The 19,587-nt window shown below is 35.2% G+C and overlaps 1 protein-coding gene and 1 pseudogene across 2 annotated transcripts; both read left to right on the top strand.

The window, feature by feature from the left end:
• The first annotated feature begins 1,349 nt into the window (after positions 1-1,349).
• LOC143529390 (uncharacterized) lies at positions 1,350-2,383 on the top strand (annotated as a pseudogene). Its single transcript, XR_013134647.1, has 2 exons — positions 1,350-1,768; positions 1,838-2,383. The product of XR_013134647.1 is annotated as an uncharacterized LOC143529390 (transcript).
• A 3,679-nt stretch (positions 2,384-6,062) lies between these two features.
• LOC143529391 (GCN5-related N-acetyltransferase 6, chloroplastic-like) lies at positions 6,063-9,836 on the top strand. The gene is made up of 8 exons (XM_077025201.1): positions 6,063-6,162; positions 6,362-6,414; positions 6,512-6,548; positions 6,834-6,905; positions 6,994-7,098; positions 7,403-7,559; positions 9,440-9,516; positions 9,715-9,836. Exons 1-8 carry the CDS (start codon positions 6,103-6,105, stop codon positions 9,769-9,771), a joined length of 618 nt encoding a protein of 205 aa, XP_076881316.1. The 5' UTR covers positions 6,063-6,102; the 3' UTR covers positions 9,772-9,836.
• The last annotated feature ends 9,751 nt before the right edge of the window (positions 9,837-19,587 follow it).

Raw genomic sequence — 19,587 nt, 5'->3', positions numbered from 1 at the left:
TAACACAAAACCCTAGAAATTAAGCACTGTAATCTCAATAACAATTACAAAATTCATCAAAATTAGGGCAAAACTCAACCCAATTGAAATTAACAATACATAATCCAGTCTGCAACATGTGAATCAAACAATCAATTGATTACTGTGACGAATCAGAAGGTTTCTTAATAGAACACGAAGACTAGAAGTCGGGAAACAGAAAATCTACGAGGATAGGGAATAGGAATAGGAATAGGGAAACAAAAATCATACCTGGTTCGGGCAGAAATCAAGCGAGGATGGTGGTGGTGTGCGTGGGTGGGTAATTAGATAGAGATTAGAGGATGGTGATAGAAGTGAAAAGGAAGAGAATGGAAGTGAGAAATGAAACCATTTCTCCGCTTTTTTTAGAGAAAATAAATCAGGGAAATGGAAATGGTTTATTTCCATTTCTCACATCTTTCTTTCGTAAACAAACAAGAGAATTGTTTCCATTTCCATTTCTCACCCCCAATTCTCTGTACCAAACACCCCCTAAAGTTAAAGTCCCTGCTATTGATAGAAAACCATATAGGACAAGAAAAGGGCAGATTTGTACTAACGTACTCGGAGTATGTACGAGAGACCTTTTATTTACGTATGTCTTAGCGGGATGGGAGGGTTCTGCAGCTGATAGTAGAGTTTTGCGTGATGCAATCAGTAGACCCAATGGTCTTAAAATAACTCCGGGTATGTGATAGGCAATTTTCAAAGAATATACATAGATTTAAGTATGATAATTAACATAGAGTTTATGGTTAATTGTAGGAACATACTACCTTTGTGATGCCGGTTATACAAATGGTGAAGGATTTTTAACTCCATATCGAGGTCAACGTTATCATCTTAACGATTGGTCTCGTCCTCCTACGAATGCTAAGGAGTTCTTTAATATGAGACATTCATCGGCCAGGAATGTTATAGAAAGATGTTTCGGAATGATTAAAGATAGATGGGCTATTTTGCGTGATAACTCATATCATCCCATAGAGTCCATGCCACGTATCATCATTGCTTGTTGTTTATTGCACAATTTCATACGAACAACAATGAGTGAAGACCCTCTTGATAATGAAATCCCAGTAAATCACACACAACCTGCAAATGACCATGACAATGTTATTTCTATGATCGAGCCCTCACAAGAATGGACCGATCGTAGAGACCTTCTTGCTAATGAAATGTTTAATAGTTGGACTGCGATGCGTGCGCAGCGTGCCAACAATGTTTCTTAATTATGTTTGACAATTATGTACTTTTTATTTGTAGAACCAAGGATGTTTCTTATTAATGTTTATTTATGCACTTTATTTGTTTCTTATTAATGTTTCTTGTTATATTTGTATTTGTAGTTACATGAATTATGATTTTTAATTGTATAATTATGCATTTGTACGTAGACATGTCAGATTCAAATATAGTGAGAGGAGTTACTCGGAGCAAGCATACCTGGACAAATGATGAAGATGCAAAGCTAATTGATGCATTAATGGAGATACATGCATCCGGAAAGTATGCTGGTGCTGACAATGGATTCAAACCAGGTTATTTAAATGGTGTTCAACAATTGCTAGATGTAAGTCTTCCTAACTCTGGCCTCAAAGTAGAACCACGTATAAAGTCTAGGATGAAGACATGGAAGACACACTTTAGCATTGTATATGATATGGTGCATACAAGTGGGTTTGGTTGGGATGAACAAAAATGTTGTATTATTGCCGATGATAGTGTTTAGAATGAATACGTGAAGGTATCTTCTAAAAAATATGTTTTTTAGATTTTAAAATTTTAGTCTAATTTATTTGTAATTGTCTTGTAGTCTCACAAAGGTGCTGTGAATTTTCGTGACAAGTCATTTCCTTTCTATGACAAATTGTGTACCATAATCGGTAAGGATAGAGCTACTGGTAGTAAAGCAGTTGACCTTGGAGAAGAAGATGTTGTTCAAGAGACGCAAAAAAGCTCACCTGTTGATATTGAAGACTTTGATTTTGTTGATGAAGCCGTTCCAAATGTTGATAGATCTGAAGGACAAACAGGAAGTGTAACAAGCAAGCGCAAAAGAGGTAGAAGCACGGATGCAGATGAGATATATCGAGAGTCTTGCAAAGATATCAAGGAAGTTTTGCTTCGATTTGGGGAGATGGTGGGTGAACAACTTAGCAAAGAAGGTATGGAGGCTCGTGAAATCTATGAAAAGGTTAGTGATGAGTTGAAAGCTTTACCAGGTATCACTACGAAAAAACGGTACAAAGCAGCTCATTTGATTGGTAAAGATGTGGATCTAGGACGTTCTTTTCTTGCGTTGACAATAGAAGAGAAAATTGAGATGGTCGAGTTGTATACCGATGGTTAAATGGGATAGTTGTGTATGGTTGAAGTTTGTTTTGTATGTGAATTGGTTTTAACTATGGTTGCTGTTTTTTGCTTAAAAACTATGTTTTGTATGTGAATTGGTTTGATCAATGCATATTTTGGTTGGAATTTATGCATCTTTTTATATGTTTTTTATTTTTTAATAAATATTTGTTATGAAAAAAATACTTGTGCTAATGATAAAGTTGATATAATTCTCTGTTTATTTTCTATGTACCAAACAAGAGAAATGATTCTCAGCTATATTTCTCTACTGAAATCTCTGTACTACCAAACAGAACAGTCAATTCTCATTCTCCAGACCAATTCCCTTTCTCTACAATTCCATTTCTCTATTCCATTTCTCTACAATTCCATTCTCTGTACCAAACACTTCTGTGAATAAGGAAAATTTTGGTTTTTGATATATATATAAAATAATAATAATAATAATAATACACGAAATCAATTTTGAAATGATGAATTAAAACACTTAAAAAAGTGTCATACTATAAAAGTTAGATACGTTGTGTTGTGTAGATGTCAAGGGGTTGGTGGCCCCGTGGTTAGGATCGTGCAACGGGTATGACCCGTCCCGATCTGAAATCATATTAATTACAAATGGGTCAATCAAGGTATTTAAATGGCCTATGCAAGTCCCGACACATTCACTTTGGTTATGTGATCTTCATTACTATCATCTCCACCATACCTGCCAAACTGAATGCAAGCCGACCAAATTTGGGGCCCATACTCGTACAGTCCATAATTCTGTGTGGAAACTTGATAACTGTTGCATCTACATCGCGTAACATGGTCTACGAAGTTATGCCTGATCCAGTTCTTCCTTTGATTAATCTTCATACGCTTCAACGATTTTGAAAGTTTTTTCACATCCACAAATTAAGCTTCACAAGCTTCATCGTTCTTATTTGATTCGTTGGTTACATACCTGAACTGGACCATTATTGGGTTTGTCTTTAGGTATTTAGTTCATCTAGTTGCATGTTAACATTTTCTCGTTGCGTTCTCCTTATTGGACCATTATTGGGTATGTCTCCTTTAGTCACACTTGGTTTGGGCCCTCGTTTACTGTTGGGCCTCCCTTGCTAGACTTTTATTGGGCTTCATTCAATCTTATTCACCTTTGCTTTCTTCATGGGCTACCTTGGAAACCCGATCTCAATGTAGGCTCTACAAGTCTCCTCAGTCCATTGTGCTCGTTATTTATGACAGGTATAATGGACTCGTAACAAGTCTCTATCCTATCTCTATTGTAGCCTCTTGTGTGATCCACCTTAATCTCCGATTGACTAGGTGGTTGATTATTTATTCTTCATGTGGGAATTAAGTGAATACAAATGAAATATTCGCACTTTTTATATAGTCGGGGGTATCTTTGATACAAAAAGAATATCCATAGAAGTATTATATGTCGTTCTTGACCTAGAAGCTTTCTCTTGGGCCATTCCTCTTTTACTTAGGCCCCATCCATTCTAGCAACATGGCTTGACACATGTGTTGTTCTAATCCTTTCTTTCGGGTTGACGCTTCCACTTGTTTAGATTTATTGGACAAGTCTTTAATCCTTCCAGGACCTTTGATTTCGTTTAGTTATTTTGAGAAGTCTTTTGGGCTTTCTTTCTTTAACCACATTTACTTTGAGCCTTTTTTTGCTATTAGGTCTATTTCTCTTGTCACTCGACGAGCCCATCTCAAAGATAATCTCTTCAGTAGTTATAGCTTACTAATACCATATATTGAGTACAACACTCCATGTTTATGGTTCCTAAATGATGAAAATATACTAAGAAACTAATTGCATGGCTTCGATGCAAAGTGTCAATTTGAATACAATAATAATAATAATAAAAGATTATAAAATCATCAAACATTTATTCGCAAACATGTTTATTGAAATCCCATTTATGTATTTAGCAAAAACCATAATGGTAAATTGGTAATACAAGTTTTGGGTTTGTGGAGATCCAAATCAACAAAAAAGAAAAAAAAAGCTGCATCATTCACACGTGATTGATAAATTATTATTGTGTAGAAAGAGTCAAAACTGGGTTGGGGTATTGTTTTATAATTGGAAAATCCTCAAAATTGATCAATCTATAAAATGAGATTCAAACTTTGTTTCCTAAACTTAATATTTTTAAAAATGGTCCTCTCTAACTTATTTTTGACCATGTATTAGGAAATCTAACGCGTCTTTGACGATATGTTAGCATAACACGTCGTCAAAGACGTGTTGGATTTCCTAACACATGGTTAAAGACGCTAACACGTCGTAAAGGCACGTTAGATTTCCTAACACATGGTTAAAGATGAGTTAGGCTTCTTAACACGTAGTCAATGATATGCTAGCATCAAACGCATAGTCGAAGATATGTTAGCTTTTTTGTTTGTTTTTTTAATATTATATTTTTATAACTAGTTTAACTTATATTTGTTTTTCTTTTATAACTTTTAATATATAAAAGTTTTATATTATTTCGAATATACCGACGAGACATGCTTACTTTTATCTACTGACCGACATAAACTAACTCAAACTCAAGCCGTGTCAAATCAATATCGAAACATTCAATAAAATTTGACACCGCTCGATTTTAAATAAAATTTATGTCAGTCCGTAAATAAAAGTAAACATTTCTCGTCGTCATATTCGAAATAATATAAAATTTTATATATTAAAAGTTATAAAAGAAAAAAAATATAAGTAAAACTAGTTATAAAAAGATAATATTAAAAAAACAAACAAAAAAGCTAACATATCTTCGACTACGCGTTTGATGCTAACATATCTTGGACTACGTGTTTGGATGCCTAACTTATCTTTAACCATGTGTTGGGAAATCTAACGCGTATTTGACGACATGTTAGCGTCTTTAACCAGGTGTTAGGAAATCCAACGCGTCTTTGACGATGTGTTATGCTAACATGTCATCAAAGACGCGTTAGATTTCCTAATAAATGGTTTAAGGGTTACCATTTTTAGAAATATTAAAGTTGAATCCAAATATTTATTAAATTTAGGGTAAAAAGTTGAATTCAAATATTTGGGATTTTCCTTTTACAATTTGGGTCCAATCCAAATATTTATTTCTGAGCTTTTGTTGTTGTTATTGTTGGTGGTGGATCTTCTTCTTCAGGTTCGTCATCGGTTTATCAAAATCCCATTCATCGTTCTTGTTTAACCCAAGTTGGATGGAATTAGGGTTCTTACTATTTGCCCTCAAAATTCTATGGTTTGGTTTTTAATGTTATTGCTTTAATTTAATTATTACACTTATTTCTTCATTTTTGTTGTCAGTGATTAAGTTGGAAACATGCTTTCTTTCTTTCTTTGCTGTCGTTTCTTCAAGTTGATTACCGCTTGTAATTGTAACAAATAAATATATGGACTTATTATTACATGGAAGCTTAATTCCACATTTCAAAATTTCGGTTTCCAGTAACCGAATCACGAAACAACATTCTTTTGTCATCATAAACCTCTTTAGGTACGCGTCTTCTCATTTCTCATCTAACTTTTTTATCTATATATATACACATTAATATTTGGTTCTAATCGTTTCAGAGAAAATTTCCCAATTTCATACTCGCGATGTAGAACCCTCGAGACACATTGGGATAACACTCAAAGCATTCGACGTCCCAAGTAATGATGACGAGTTGGTCTTCCATCGGTTACAACTCAGTGATGAGGAAGACACTGACATGATGTGTAGCTTTGGTCATTACATTGCTCGTTTGGCAATATTGAATGAGGAATATTGGGTTGCTCTCTAACCTTTTTTCACTTGTTATAACCTAATATGCATGGGTGTGAACGAGCCGACTTTGAGCTTGAAAAACTATTAACGAGCTGAGCTGGAGCTTTACAAATATAGCTCGAAATGAAACTTGGCTCGTTTACACTCCTAGTAAACATAGTCTCTTTCTTTTGAGTTAATTTTAAAAAAGTTTTATGTGACAGATGGCAGCATGGTTGCGCGCAGAAGCCCATTGGGAAGCCTCAGCCTACAAGCGGTCAGTTAGTAATATTTACATACTTTAATCAGAAATAGTGCACATATAAACTGAAATTTATTTGGTTGATCTTGACATGTTCATTTTGTAATTTCAGGCATGCTGAAACTTTTAAGATGAAGTATGCTGATCAGGTAACAAATTAAGACCAAAAATACTTATTTGATATGCTAAAAAGACATAAAAAAGTAACAATTAGATGAAACCATAATACTGAAAGGGAATGCGCATTAGCTACTTAATGAAATCTCATATTGCCCGATGATTCATATCTTATGTCTATTCGAATGCTGAAAAAGTTCCTGAATGTCATATCTTAACTGATATTTAGTCTTTAAAAGCTCAAAGAGATGTTGAAAATGTGAATGGTTTGTTTTGAAATCCCTATAACTATGAATGGTTGTTGATTGGTTGGGCAGGAGTTCAAAGCTTTGAAGAAAAGATGCTCAGGACAAGATGGGAACTTGTTGCAGTGTTTCTGTTTTGTTGCTGTAAGTCTCAGTTGATGTTTGTGTGTCTATATACAATTATACATATATAGGTTTTTACTATTTTTTCTTTTTTTTTGTGACTTTGCAGGTTAAGAAGGAAGTGAAAAATATGAAAAGAACCGTCTTAAACAGTGTAGTTGGAACTATGGATTTGAGCATCCGTCAATATTTGCAAGGAGAAACATATCCTGGGGTAAATGTGGTTTAGTTTACACTTTACAGTGAGATCTTGCAATGTCTCCTTAACATCTCAAACATTGTATATGTTGGCCTAAAATAGCAAGGCTGAACAAAAAAACATAAAAGTCGAATTTTGACTTTTGATGTACAAAAGTGTTTGACTGTCTGCATAAATCATCTTAAATTGTATTTTTTAAGAGATTAAATTATTGTTATGAATAAACATGTGATGCAATTCAATCATATTTAGCCTTGCCTTCCTTTTACTGTTATTGCTATTGTTGATCTAATGCTGTATTATTGTGTGTTGATTAAAGGAGATAAAGAACCAGTCATGTGTTTTGGCAAGTAAACAACCTTTTGACGCACATAAGTATGCCTACATTTCAAACGTTGTTGTCGCTAAATATGCCCGCCGTCGTGGAATTGCAATTAACATGTTAGGGCTAGCCACTCACATTGCAGCCTCTGCAGGTTAGTTTTATAACATCATTTCTACTATTATTTGTGTTTTTATCTCTATAGTTTATAATCTAAGACAATACTTTATAAGAAAACGAGTTAAACGGGTCAAACATGTTGAAAGTCAGTTAATTTTGTGTTGTTAATGCGTAAGTCCTACCAAAAGGTTTGGTTATTACTGAAGTAATATATTTTTAAGAGTAAAGTGCCAAAATCGTCATTATGGTTTGGTCAATTATGCTATTTTCGTCCAAAAAGTTTCTTTTTTGCAACTGGGCCATCGAGGTTTCTCATTTCCTGCGAATTACATCCAAATCGTTAACTCTGTGTATTTTATCGTTAACTCAGGGGGCAAAATTGACCTTTCAGTTTGTTTATCTATTATGTTGTTCATTTCTTTAATCATATTCCCAAACCCATCTCATCTCATCTCCAGAAACCCCTGTTATCGATGGAATCATGGAAAACCCTAAATTCGACTAGAACAACACTGTAGTCTCCAACTCGATACTTCACTCTTCGATTTCAGACTTGACTTCACACTTTGATTCAAAACCCGTGTAGGCGAGAACAAAATTAGCGGAATCAATAAGTTGCGCCACCGTGTTGACCGTCCGAACAGACTGGTGTGTCGACCAAAGACTGGTTTAGAATTTGCTATGCTTGATTTAGAACTATTATGTTGTCGTCGTCGCCGATTGTTAGTTTTACTGACCGAATTAAGAAAAATCCCTAATTCAAAACCCCAAAATTAGACCACCGCCTTCAAAATCAAGAACTGATCTTCACGGTCGTGGGCAGCAAGTTACGGTGGTGTTGGGCGGCGATGCTTGTAATGGTCGCCGGAAAGTACAATGGGGGGGAAGACCGTGATGGTTGGTATTAGGCGGCAATGACGCGTGAAGATGGTGATGATGGTGTTGCGCGGCGACGGGTCGATGCTGGTCCGGATTTGACATGAGGCAGGAATCGACGATGAAGGTCGGTTCTCCAGTGGTGGTGGTGGTGTGAAGGTCGGTTTTCCGGTGGTGTGGAGAGACAGGAGTATTGAGAGACGATCTGGTTAGGTTTTGGAGGTGGAGGGTTTTTATTTTAATTTTAATAATAGTAATTATTATTATTATTATTATTATGTAATAGTAAAAGAAAATGAAGTAGGTAAAAAGACATATATCCCTTGAGTTAACAACAAAAATAGACTGAGTTAATGATTTGGACGTAATTGGCAAGAAATAAGAAACCTCGATGGTCCAGTTGCAAAAAGAAAACTTTTTGGACGAAAGTCGCATAATTGATCAAACCACAGTGACGACTTTGGCACTTTACTCTATTTTTAATTACATTTGAAACGATAGGTTTTATTTTATTTTATTTTTTATTTTTAAATAAAATATGGATTACAATAGTCAAATGATCAAATCCCATTCTGACCTGCATAAATAGGGGTTATAGGGCTGTTCACAAAGCTCGTTTGTAGCAGAGACGAGCTGAGGCCGAACCATGGTCGGTTTGGCTTGTGGCTTGCTTGTTTGTCTCATTTAAGTTAAACCCCTAATTTTAATGTATACAGATACATTAAAAAAGTGGAAAAAATAAAAATAATACACCAACACTATTTTGCATTACGTTTATGTTAAAAATTTATTTATTTATTTTTTCTTTTATATATCAAGTTATCAATGTGTAAAAGAGGGGTTTTAAAAAATAAAAAGTTAAAAATGTTGTCTCACACTTTTTATGAGCCTAACCTGGCCTGGCTCGGCTCGGCTCGTTTTCAGCTACGGACAAAACAAATTATCAGGTATAACCAGCTTGACCTGTTTTAACTTGTCATGTGTCTACATGATATTTTTGGATTGTAACATGCACTTGTTTTCTTATAATGCGAATAGGTATGAAGAAACTATATGTTCATGTAACCACAGACAACAAGCCGGGCCAGGAATTGTATAAAAAGGGGGGCTTTGAGGTTTGTACTTAAACCATTATGCTATGTAGAATTTTGGACACACACACACATACACAGAAGTAAAACGGGCCAATCACATAACATCCTAAATCCAATTATTAGAAAAAAGAAAAAACTATATATTTTTCTAAAGTGACAGCTTCTATTATCTTTTTTATAAAGTGTGCTTTTCTCATTGTGGGTGGCATGTTTTCGCAGTTTGTTACAACTAACGCATCAAGCAGTGGGCAGCTACTAATGCGGATGGAATTGTAAGCCATGTTTCACCAACTTTTGGCGCTCTGGGCACGTTTACATTGCAAAATTGCTTGTGAAGGATGCAACTATAGCACATGTGAATAAATTTTCTTGTATAACAAGTAACACAGAATATAAAAGAGAATACTAGAAAAGTAAGGTACTGATTCACATACGAGATAAGAGAATATGTACATTTTGGCTTATGTACGTACGTGTTTGTTTGTATACGGTGTATCTAACATATCTAATAGGGTCATCAAAGAAAAGAGGGATGTCATGACTCATGACACACGGGTGGGGCGTGATAGATGTATTTATTTTTATTCTGGTGACGTAGTATGTATTTGAAACATAATTTTTGTTATAAATTTGACTATTTTACTTTATATTAGGTTACAAGAAACATGAAATTTCCAACAGTATCGTTAGCGATTATTTGATTTTATTTGATTGATCTATAAAAGAGATGAGAGCTTAAGTGTGTGTGTGTTTTGAGGTGTAATTATGGTGTTATGGAATGAGATCTTAGTATTTATATTTATGGCATGGTTTAAGCCCAAAACCAAGCCCATAATTAACTCTTAAATAATACATATATAATAATAAATAAATCCCTTTTTTATTATATCAACATTAGTATGTATATGGACTTTTATGTGCAAAAAGTTTTTGAAGGACTTTTATAAAAAAAAACAGCAAGCATGTTGGTATTTTATGATATTTATCGATTTATTTTTCACATTAACTGCTCTTAAATCTAGAAATTAGAAACTTATTCCCAAACACACAATGAAGCAATTTCTCTTAAGACTATAGAATTGAAGAATAGGTTGATAGAGAACTCAGTGACAATTCCGGACTATGCTTTTGAATGAAAACACTGGGTCCCTAAGAAAGTTGGGGTTGTGGCGTGGTGAACTTTGCTCGATCGGCTACCAACACGTGTCTCTTTGGCGATTAAATACATTCCCGTTGATTCGGTATTATGCCCTATTTGTGGGGAGTTTAAAGTGTCGCTTGAAGATGTGTTAGCTGTAGCTTGGCCCAAACGATGTGGAGCTTGATTTCCCAATGGTGTATGTTAGAACTCTAGTTGAATCAACAACAATATTGATGCGATTTCAAAGTTTTGCTCTATTTAATGACCGGATGACAAGTGTTATCAAATGGAATGCTAACACAAGAGTAGTATGAAGTTAATACAAACAAAAGGGGACGATTATGCTCTAACAAGAATGGCCGAGTATATTCATGTGATGAGTAATGATGTGTTACCCCCCTAACTAAATTCTTCTCCTTTTATACAGACAGGAGGATGATGCATGTTTATATAGAAGATATTTGGCCTTATCTCTATTGGCTGCTATTTGGAGTTAATGAAGATAAAGGAAGAATGCTTTGGTGTTTAGAGGGGGTCTCAATCCATTTAGCAAGTTTGGTTGAAGATGTAAAAGGGCTTGGGTTTCTTTGGGTTAGTAATAGATCCGTTTGGGTGGGTGTCATGGGAGGATTGGTGTAGTTTCCAGTTATAAATGGGCGGGTGGTTGTTAAATCATTTCTTTTTCGGTATGAGTAAAGAACATTTTTCTAAAACAAAAAAGTTATCACAACACAAGTTGTATTTCGTCAACGATTATTAGAGAAACTGTATAAGAGCCATTTGTGAAGTGGTCATTTAAGTTTAAACGAACGAACATGAAGATGAACGATAAGTCCCACTTAATACTATAGTGATAGTTCAAAACTAGTATCAGCATCAACTGCATCAATGGATCATCACCAAATTTCACATACCGTTGAGAGAGATTTGATTCTGGTTTTATTGCACCTTTTCTATTACTTTTTTTAATATTTAAAACTTATATAAAAACTAACACTTTTAAACTTTTTGGGCCATTTACTAAGACTTGCTGTGGACCCAAATACCTAATACCTTAACCGATTTAACAATATAGTTGGTTAACCTAAGGGCGTTCGTTTCACGGATTTTTTTTAAAGGATTTGGAATTGGAATTGGAATTGGAATTGGAATTGGAATTCAAATGGAATGGAATGTTTGAGATTCCATATCATGTGTTTGGTTAGTTAATATGTATTGGAATTGAAATCTTCTTCATTCTCGGGTTTTTTTTTTGAAGAACGAGGACAACGAAGCAAACGTTTTAGTTTTTTTACATTTTTCGTTTTTGATTTATATTTTGAGTTATGATTTATTTATTTATTTTTTTGAATATTTTTTGGAGGGGTTCCCTCAAAAAAAAAAAAATTCAAAAAAATTAATAAAAAAATCATAACTCAAAATATAAATCAAAAACGAAAAATGTAAAAAACCTAAAACGTTTCCGCCTTTGCCCTCGTTCTTCAAAAAAAAAAAAAAAAACCCGACCCGAAACCTGTTTTGACCTGTTCCGACCTTGACCCATTCCAACCCGGACCCGTCTTGACCTGAAACTTTTGACCCTAACCCGTTTCGACCCAACCCAACCCATTTGCCACCCATAGTGATTAGGGTTAATAAAACAATCCTTTATTTTTCATAACAATTCTTATAAAGTAGGTGGGATTTTAAAATCCCATGAAATGTGGTATTTGATGAGATTTAGTTTTCATTCCCATTCTTTCATTTAATGAAACGAACATATCAAGTCATGTGATTTAAAATCCTATTCCTTAGAATTCCTTCCAAATCCTTGAAATGAACAGGACCTAAGGTATGTTATTTACACTTGTTGGGTCAAAATGTGTATATTTTAATTAAGTTTAAGCTGGGTCTTGCTGACCTACCAACACCTCTTAGGCCAATATTTGTTTTTCACTTAATTGAGCTAAGATCTATATTTATGACAAATGACACTTACGTTAGCGAGATAAGGTAAAACAAAAATCAAGAGTAGAGCAAATGGATGTTTAGCATGTTTTTAGTATAAAAATGCCATCAAAATAGGGTAATTCTCAAAAGGGCAAAAAGGTGAAATAATGGAAAATAATCTCATGAAAACATGAGTATTCTCTGAACAACAAAGAAGGTCAAATCATGAGAAAATGCATACAGAACCATGTTGAAAAACAGATGCTATATTAATGTTGAAAAACAGACGCTATATTAGTATATTACAAGGCATATTGGTGTATGCGATTTAAAAAAAGTTAAAAGTTTTTAACTAATGATGAAATGGTATACAAGATTTCATGATGGCTAGTAATAAACATGCACCACTTCATAAACTCTCACACTCAGATGCATATTGTGCTCTACATAAACACTTGATCTAGTTTAATGCAACACGTCAACCCGAGTCAAACATGATAACATTAGCTATGGTTGTAAAAGTCGATGAAGTGAAAGCCAAATGAATGAAAACATGTACAGTAGATGCACAAACGGGTATCAAAAATCAAATTTTAACTTGAGCAAGCTTTAGATCATCAAATAGCAAAATTAAATTACATGGAGCTAAATCACACACATCACAAATTTACCAAGCATTAACTAACAGTAATCAAAATCAAAGCCCAAGTGTAGTTTTAAGCTTTATAATCAAACTCAAGTTATACTTGGGCTTGAGCCATCTGTTAGACTATTACTATATGTTATTTGATTAGCATTTTTCTGTATGCATAAATAAGTTGATATAGGTTATCACCTACAAGGTTAGGATACCATCATGCCAAATGTTTGATAGACTTAATTGAGCGTTGATATCCCAACATAATCCCAAACAAAAGCTAAAATGTACAAACTTTAAATGAAGAAAAACCAACCTATGAATTAAAATTCAGAAAGGCGGGATGGACTTTGCTCGGTTGGATTGTTTCAAAATGGCCGGCCTTTTCCTCATCGATTTTCATTTTCCCTTCAGCATTCTTTGGTTTTATTTTTCTTTTCTCCTCCAGTATCCACTTGAAAAGTTCACGTTGCTAATCGACTGGTATCGGTTCGCGCACTTTAGCGGGCTCCACAACAACAGGTTGGGATGTGATTGAATCAGTAACTGTAGCAGTTGAAGCAGCAGATGTAGAAGCAGAAGTGACAGCTGTCACGTTTTCCTCTATGTCCTCGTTCTTCTTTGTTCTCATGAAATGGTAAGCTACAAAATATAAAAATGACAGTTTTGACTATTAAACCAAGGTATACATACACACATTCACGATCTTATTTACAACTTTACACTTGATTGCTCCTATGCTTATGTGTTACTAACATTAGCAATGGATCAGGGGCCGTGTGACTTAAGGTTCCTAATTAAACTTGGTTTGAAAAGATATGCTAAATGCTACAGATAGTATAGTATATTATGAAGGTATGAAAAAAAATCAATTCTAAAAGCATTTGACTTGTTGAGATAGCACACAACACAGCTCGATTTATTTATATTGAAGTCTCCACTCACATAACACAAAGAGAAACCTAATGAAAGGGCTCCTGATATCCGAGTTATATTGTAACACCCACAAAGTTAAGGTCAAAATTTGACAAGTTTATAAAAGATAAAGGACCAAACATAATCATGAGAAAGGTAATAGGAAAAGGTATGATAAAGAAAAGGAAGCATATTATGTTAAGGGAATAAGTAAGAAAACTCCATCCCACATGGAAGGTGGGAAAGAAATAAAAGCACTTTATAAGGAAGGAGTTTTCCATGGTAATGTTCTTATGGGGCTAACCACTCTCACTAGCCCTAGCGGAGGGTGCGAAGCACCCGACGCGCACGCACACGGATGATGGGCGTAATGTGGCATTTTGATGGCGCACTTGGCACTTCGCACGCTCGCATAAGGGCTGCTTTGGTATTTTTGAACTATGGAAGATTGACCAAGAAGTGACAAGATATTAAAGTTCAAGGACTAAAAATAAAAAAATTGTGATTTCCAGACCCATCGCGCTACGCGATGCAGTTTCCCATGAGTTTAGAAAAAGGGGCGTCACGCTACATGATGGTCCAGAAGGAAGGGGGTATCGCGCTACGCGATGACCCAGTTAATTAACCGGATCAACCACGTGGCAAGATCTTGTGAATTGTGGCGTCACGCTACGCGACGGCCCAAGGCAAAGGGCGTCGCGCTACGCGATGGTCCCCAAAACTTTGCCTATAAAAGGGGGCTACGGGTTTGAAGTATTCTCATCCCAAAAACACCTTTCTTTACACACACATAACCTAGGGAGGCGTTCCCGACGATCGTGAGGTTCCGAGACTCTGATTTCTCGTAAAACGTGCATGAATTGAAGTTCTGACGCTCCGTCGAGTGGTTAAGCGAGTTTGAAACAAGGTTCTGACGGTTTAAGTAGAAGTGCTACTTGTACAAGGCTTAGGCAAATCAAAATACCCGCGTAAGATAGGGATTCTGCTTAAGTTATTATTTTATTATTATTTTATATAGCTTAGACCCTAGTCAAGGGTATAATCTATACATTGATCAAGTAAGTAAGTGAAATATAAGCTTTCAAAGATAAGATTATTGATGAAATGTTGCTCTTTATTTTTATAAAGATATTACTTATGAAAGAAGAAACTTGATATATACGTTTCTCCATGATGAAGAAACATAGCATATAAATGTTTTGTAAAATGAAATGAATATCAAGGTAAAGGTTATGCAAATAGACTTAAGGTCTATAGCTAGATTGTAGATCTAGTTATTTATAGAATGTTATTCTCGTACTATAGGTTCGAGATAAAGATCGGACATCTGTTGGTGAAAAATCTTGAAATCAACAAAAGGTGAATACGTCCAAACCTTTTTATAGTGTGAAATGTTTTATGACGTGAATACGTGTATGTACTATATATTTTGAAAGATATTTACTCTTTAAAAACTATGGACTGTTATCCATATGTAAAAGAGTTATGGAAATATTTGCATGAGGGTTGGTTCAAATCCTCTAAAATGTTTTGATACAAGGTAGTACTAAACACTCAGACTAAAATACACATGTGCCTGGATCCTTACATATATGTACTGTAGTGGGCACACTACAGACATACTGACCATGAGGCAAGTGACTGTCTCTAGGGCGAGTGAAGTCCGATTATGTGGTTTGTGCGTATGTTTAGTTCCGATGAGATGGGATTGAGACCCACTGAGTCGTTGAACACTATTGGTGTTGTGTCATTACGAATTGTGAAAATGTTTTATTGAGTCAGCGTATTCACCAGCATATAGCTGACGTATTTTGAAACTGTTTTCAGGTAACCAGGAGTAAGGAATAGTGATGGATATGCCAGTGAAGATAGAAGAACACTAGGCATAGTTTACAGCTGGTGGCTCAGCAAAATTTTGTATTGAGGCATATATATTAAACTTGTTTTTAAACAAGTAATTTTGTAAAACAAACAAGGGTATTTAATTCCCTACGTTATGAAAGTAAATATTTTAGAATAACATTTTCCGCTGCAAACTTTGATAAATTGACAAAAGTGGTACCAACTGTGGGTCACACGCCTAGGCCCTAAGGCGGGGGTGTGAAAGGTTGGTATCAGAGCCATCGGTTTTAGCGAATTAAGTATTTGATAAAGTACTTAGGCTTTAACCAATTTAAGTATATGAAAGTACGGATAAGATATATATGCTTTTGAAGAATTCTTAGAGATAGTGACTAATAGTTACCTCCTATTTTCTCGTCTATAGAATGTCGAAAAGAGGAAATTCGAACGTTGAAGTCAATAGTGGACCCTCAAGGAACACGAGAGATAGACTGAAGAAAAATGTCAAGAACCAAGTTGTTGAAAATCAGGAAGTGAATGTTACCCCTCCTGCTGATAATCAATTTGTGAGAAAAGAAGATATGCAAGAACTGATTGCAAGAGGAATTGCCGAAGCTTTTCCAGCTATGCTCGAGACTATGAGGAAGAAGGAAACATCGAGCAAAGAGAAATCCAATAAGTTTAAGCGAGAAGAAGAAGAAGAAAAAGAAGAAGAAGAACATGTTAGCTCTAACGCTGATAGTGATTATAAGGAAAAGAAAACCAAGAAACAGAAGACTAAGAAAGGTTGTAGTTACAAGACATACCAGATGTTTAAGCACAAGAATTTTGATGGAAGCGATGGTATTATTGCTGCACTGGGATGGCTTGAAGAAATGGAAGCCATTAATGTCATTAGTAAGTGCTCTAAGGAAGAAGCAATTCAGTATTCCTCCCAATCGTTCAAAGGCGAAGCTCTACAATGGTGGAATACCCTTATTCAAGCCAAGGGTAGATTAAATATGTACAAGCTGAGTTGGGAAGAATTCAAGGATCTTGTAACCAGGAAGTTTTGCCCGATGAATGAAAAGATGAAATTCAAATCAAGTTTTTAAATCATAGAGTTTTTGGGACAAACCTCAAGGACTACAACACTAAGTTCTTGGAGTATTGTAGGATAGTACCACACTTGGTAACGCCAGAAAATAACAAAGTCACTCGTTATATCTGGGGTTTGCCAAAGGAAATTAGAGACATGGTCAGATCGTCTCTACCTCAAACTATTGATTCCGCCATGGAGTTGGCTGGGTATATGATGAACGGGTTGATCAGGACTCGTGAAGAAGAAAAGAAAGAGAATGTATTCAAGAAGGAAGTTGTGTTTAAGAATAATGAAAGGGACAACAAGAAACTATATCGTGGGGAGAAAAAGAATTCTCAATCACTAATCCCTTTGTGTAAGATATGTAACCGGAGACATTTTGGAAGATGCAGGTTCAATCAGTCACTTACCTGTACCAATTGTAAGCAAGTGGGTCATGCAACCACTGATTGTTGGAAGAATAAGATTGCTTGTTATGGTTGTGGTGAAATGGGACATTTTCAAAATGAATGTCCGAAAAAGAAAACTGGAGGAGAAGGTGCAAGTGGTAGTGGCACCAAGAATGAAGGTAGGAAAGGAAATGTACGTGTTTTTGTGCTCAACACCGAGAAGGTAGCAGAAATGCCGGAAGTTATAACCGGTACGTTTCTCGTTAATAATGTTTATGCTAGAGTTTTGTTTGACTCGGGTGCAAACCAAAGTTTTATAGATAAGAAATTTTGTAGTCTATTAAACGAACCTTAGTTAAGTTAGACAAATCCCTCATGGTAGAAACGGCCGACGGTAATCAAGTTAGAATATCTGAAGTTTTGAATAGAGGTAAAATTCTATTAGCAGGACATGTCATACCTGTCCAGCTGTTACCCATGACATTGGCAGGCTTTGATATTGTCTTAGGTATGGACTGGTTATCTAATAATCAAGCACGTATCTTATGTGATAAGAAAGCAATTGAAATTTGTGCAAACGGGAAGGCAATTCAAATAGACGGAGACAAAGATGGAGGTTATGTTAGCTTAATCTCGATGATTAAAGCTAATAAATGTCTACGTAAAGGATGTTTAGCATTCATGGTGTATATAACGGAAGAACCTAAAGAAAAGAAATTAGAAGACGTATTAATTGTCTCAGAATTTCCTGATGTTTTCCCAGAAGAATTACCGGGAATACCACCGGAGCGTGATGTTGAATTTAGAATAGACTTAGTACCTGTAACCGCTCCAATAGCTAAGTTCCCGTATAGACTAGCTCCAACGGAAATGAAAGAATTAATGAAACATTTAAATGAACTGTTAGAGAAAGGATTTATAAGACCGAGTTCTTCACCTTGGGGAGCTCCGATCTTATTTGTGAAAAAGAAAGACGGTTCAATGAGAATGTGCATCGATTATCGTGAGTTGAATAAAGTACAATCAAGAACAAATACCCGCTCCCAAGAATCTATGATTTGTTTGATCAACTACAAGGAGCAAGTTGTTTTTCAAAAATCGATTTACGTTCAGGTTATCATCAATTAAAAGTCCAAGAAGAAGATATTCCAAAGACTGCATTTAGAAGCAGATATGGACATTTTGAATTCACGGTTATGCCATTTGGACTTACAAATGCTCCCGCAGCATTCATGGACATGATGAATAGAATTTGTAAGCCCTATTTAGATAAATTTGTAATCGTATTCATCGAAGATATACGTATTTATTCTAAATCGAAAGAGGATCATAAGGTTCGTCTCAGGATTTTGCTTGAACTACTTCGAAATGAGAAATTGTATGCTAAGTTTTCTAAGTGTGAATTTTGGTTACATGAGGTACAATTTCTTTGTCATGTTATTAATGCAAATGGAATCCAAGTAGATCCCGCCAAGATTGAAGTGATAGCTAAATGGGAGATTCCTAGATCGCCAACTGAAGTTCGAATTTTTCTAGGTTTGGCTGGATACTATAGAAGATTTATCAAAAATTTCTCCCGTATAGCAGTTCCCTTAACTTCTTTAACTCGGAAGAATGTTAAGTATGAATGGGGAACCAAACAACAAGAAGCATTTGACTTACTTAAACAAAAGCTTACTAATGCACCTATACTGGCCTTGCCAGAAGGTACAGAAGATTTTGTTGTATTTAGTGATGCATCTCATTCAGGTATGGGTTGTGTACTAATGCAACAAAACAAAGTAATAGCTTATGCTTCTCGACAATTAAAAGTACACGAAAAGAATTATACAACTCATGATTTGGAATTAGGTGCCATAATATTCGCCTTGAAGTTATGGAGACACTATCTATATGGAGTAAAGTTTATCGTGTACACTGATCATAAAAGTTTAAAACATATCTTTGATCAAAAGGAACTTAACATGCGTCAAATAATATGGATGGAAACCCTAAATGACTATGATTGTGAAATCATCTATCATTAAGGAAAAACAAATGTAGTAGCTGACGCATTGAGTCGTAAAGAACATGAAAAACCCAAGAGAGTTAGAGCCTTAAGACTGGAACTACAAATAGATTTAATTGCACAAATCAAGGAGGTACAAAAGAAAGCAAT

The sequence above is a fragment of the Bidens hawaiensis genome, unplaced genomic scaffold, assembly GCF_021521415.1.
Source record: "Bidens hawaiensis isolate Kalapana, Puna unplaced genomic scaffold, B.hawaiensis_p1.1 tig00008539_1, whole genome shotgun sequence".
NCBI lineage: Eukaryota > Viridiplantae > Streptophyta > Magnoliopsida > Asterales > Asteraceae > Bidens > Bidens hawaiensis.
Note: the sequence above shows the minus strand (reverse complement) of the source record. Positions and strands in the feature narration are given on the sequence as shown.

Coding starts and splice junctions, on each gene's coding strand:
- LOC143529391 (XM_077025201.1), top strand. CDS start 6,103: ATGATGTGTAGCTTTGGTCATTACATTGCTCGTTTGGCAATATTGAAT. Junction 6,415..6,511: donor GAAGCCTCAGCCTACAAGCG/GTCAGTTAGTAA, acceptor TTGTAATTTCAG/GCATGCTGAAACTTTTAAGA. Junction 7,099..7,402: donor AAGGAGAAACATATCCTGGG/GTAAATGTGGTT, acceptor TGTTGATTAAAG/GAGATAAAGAACCAGTCATG.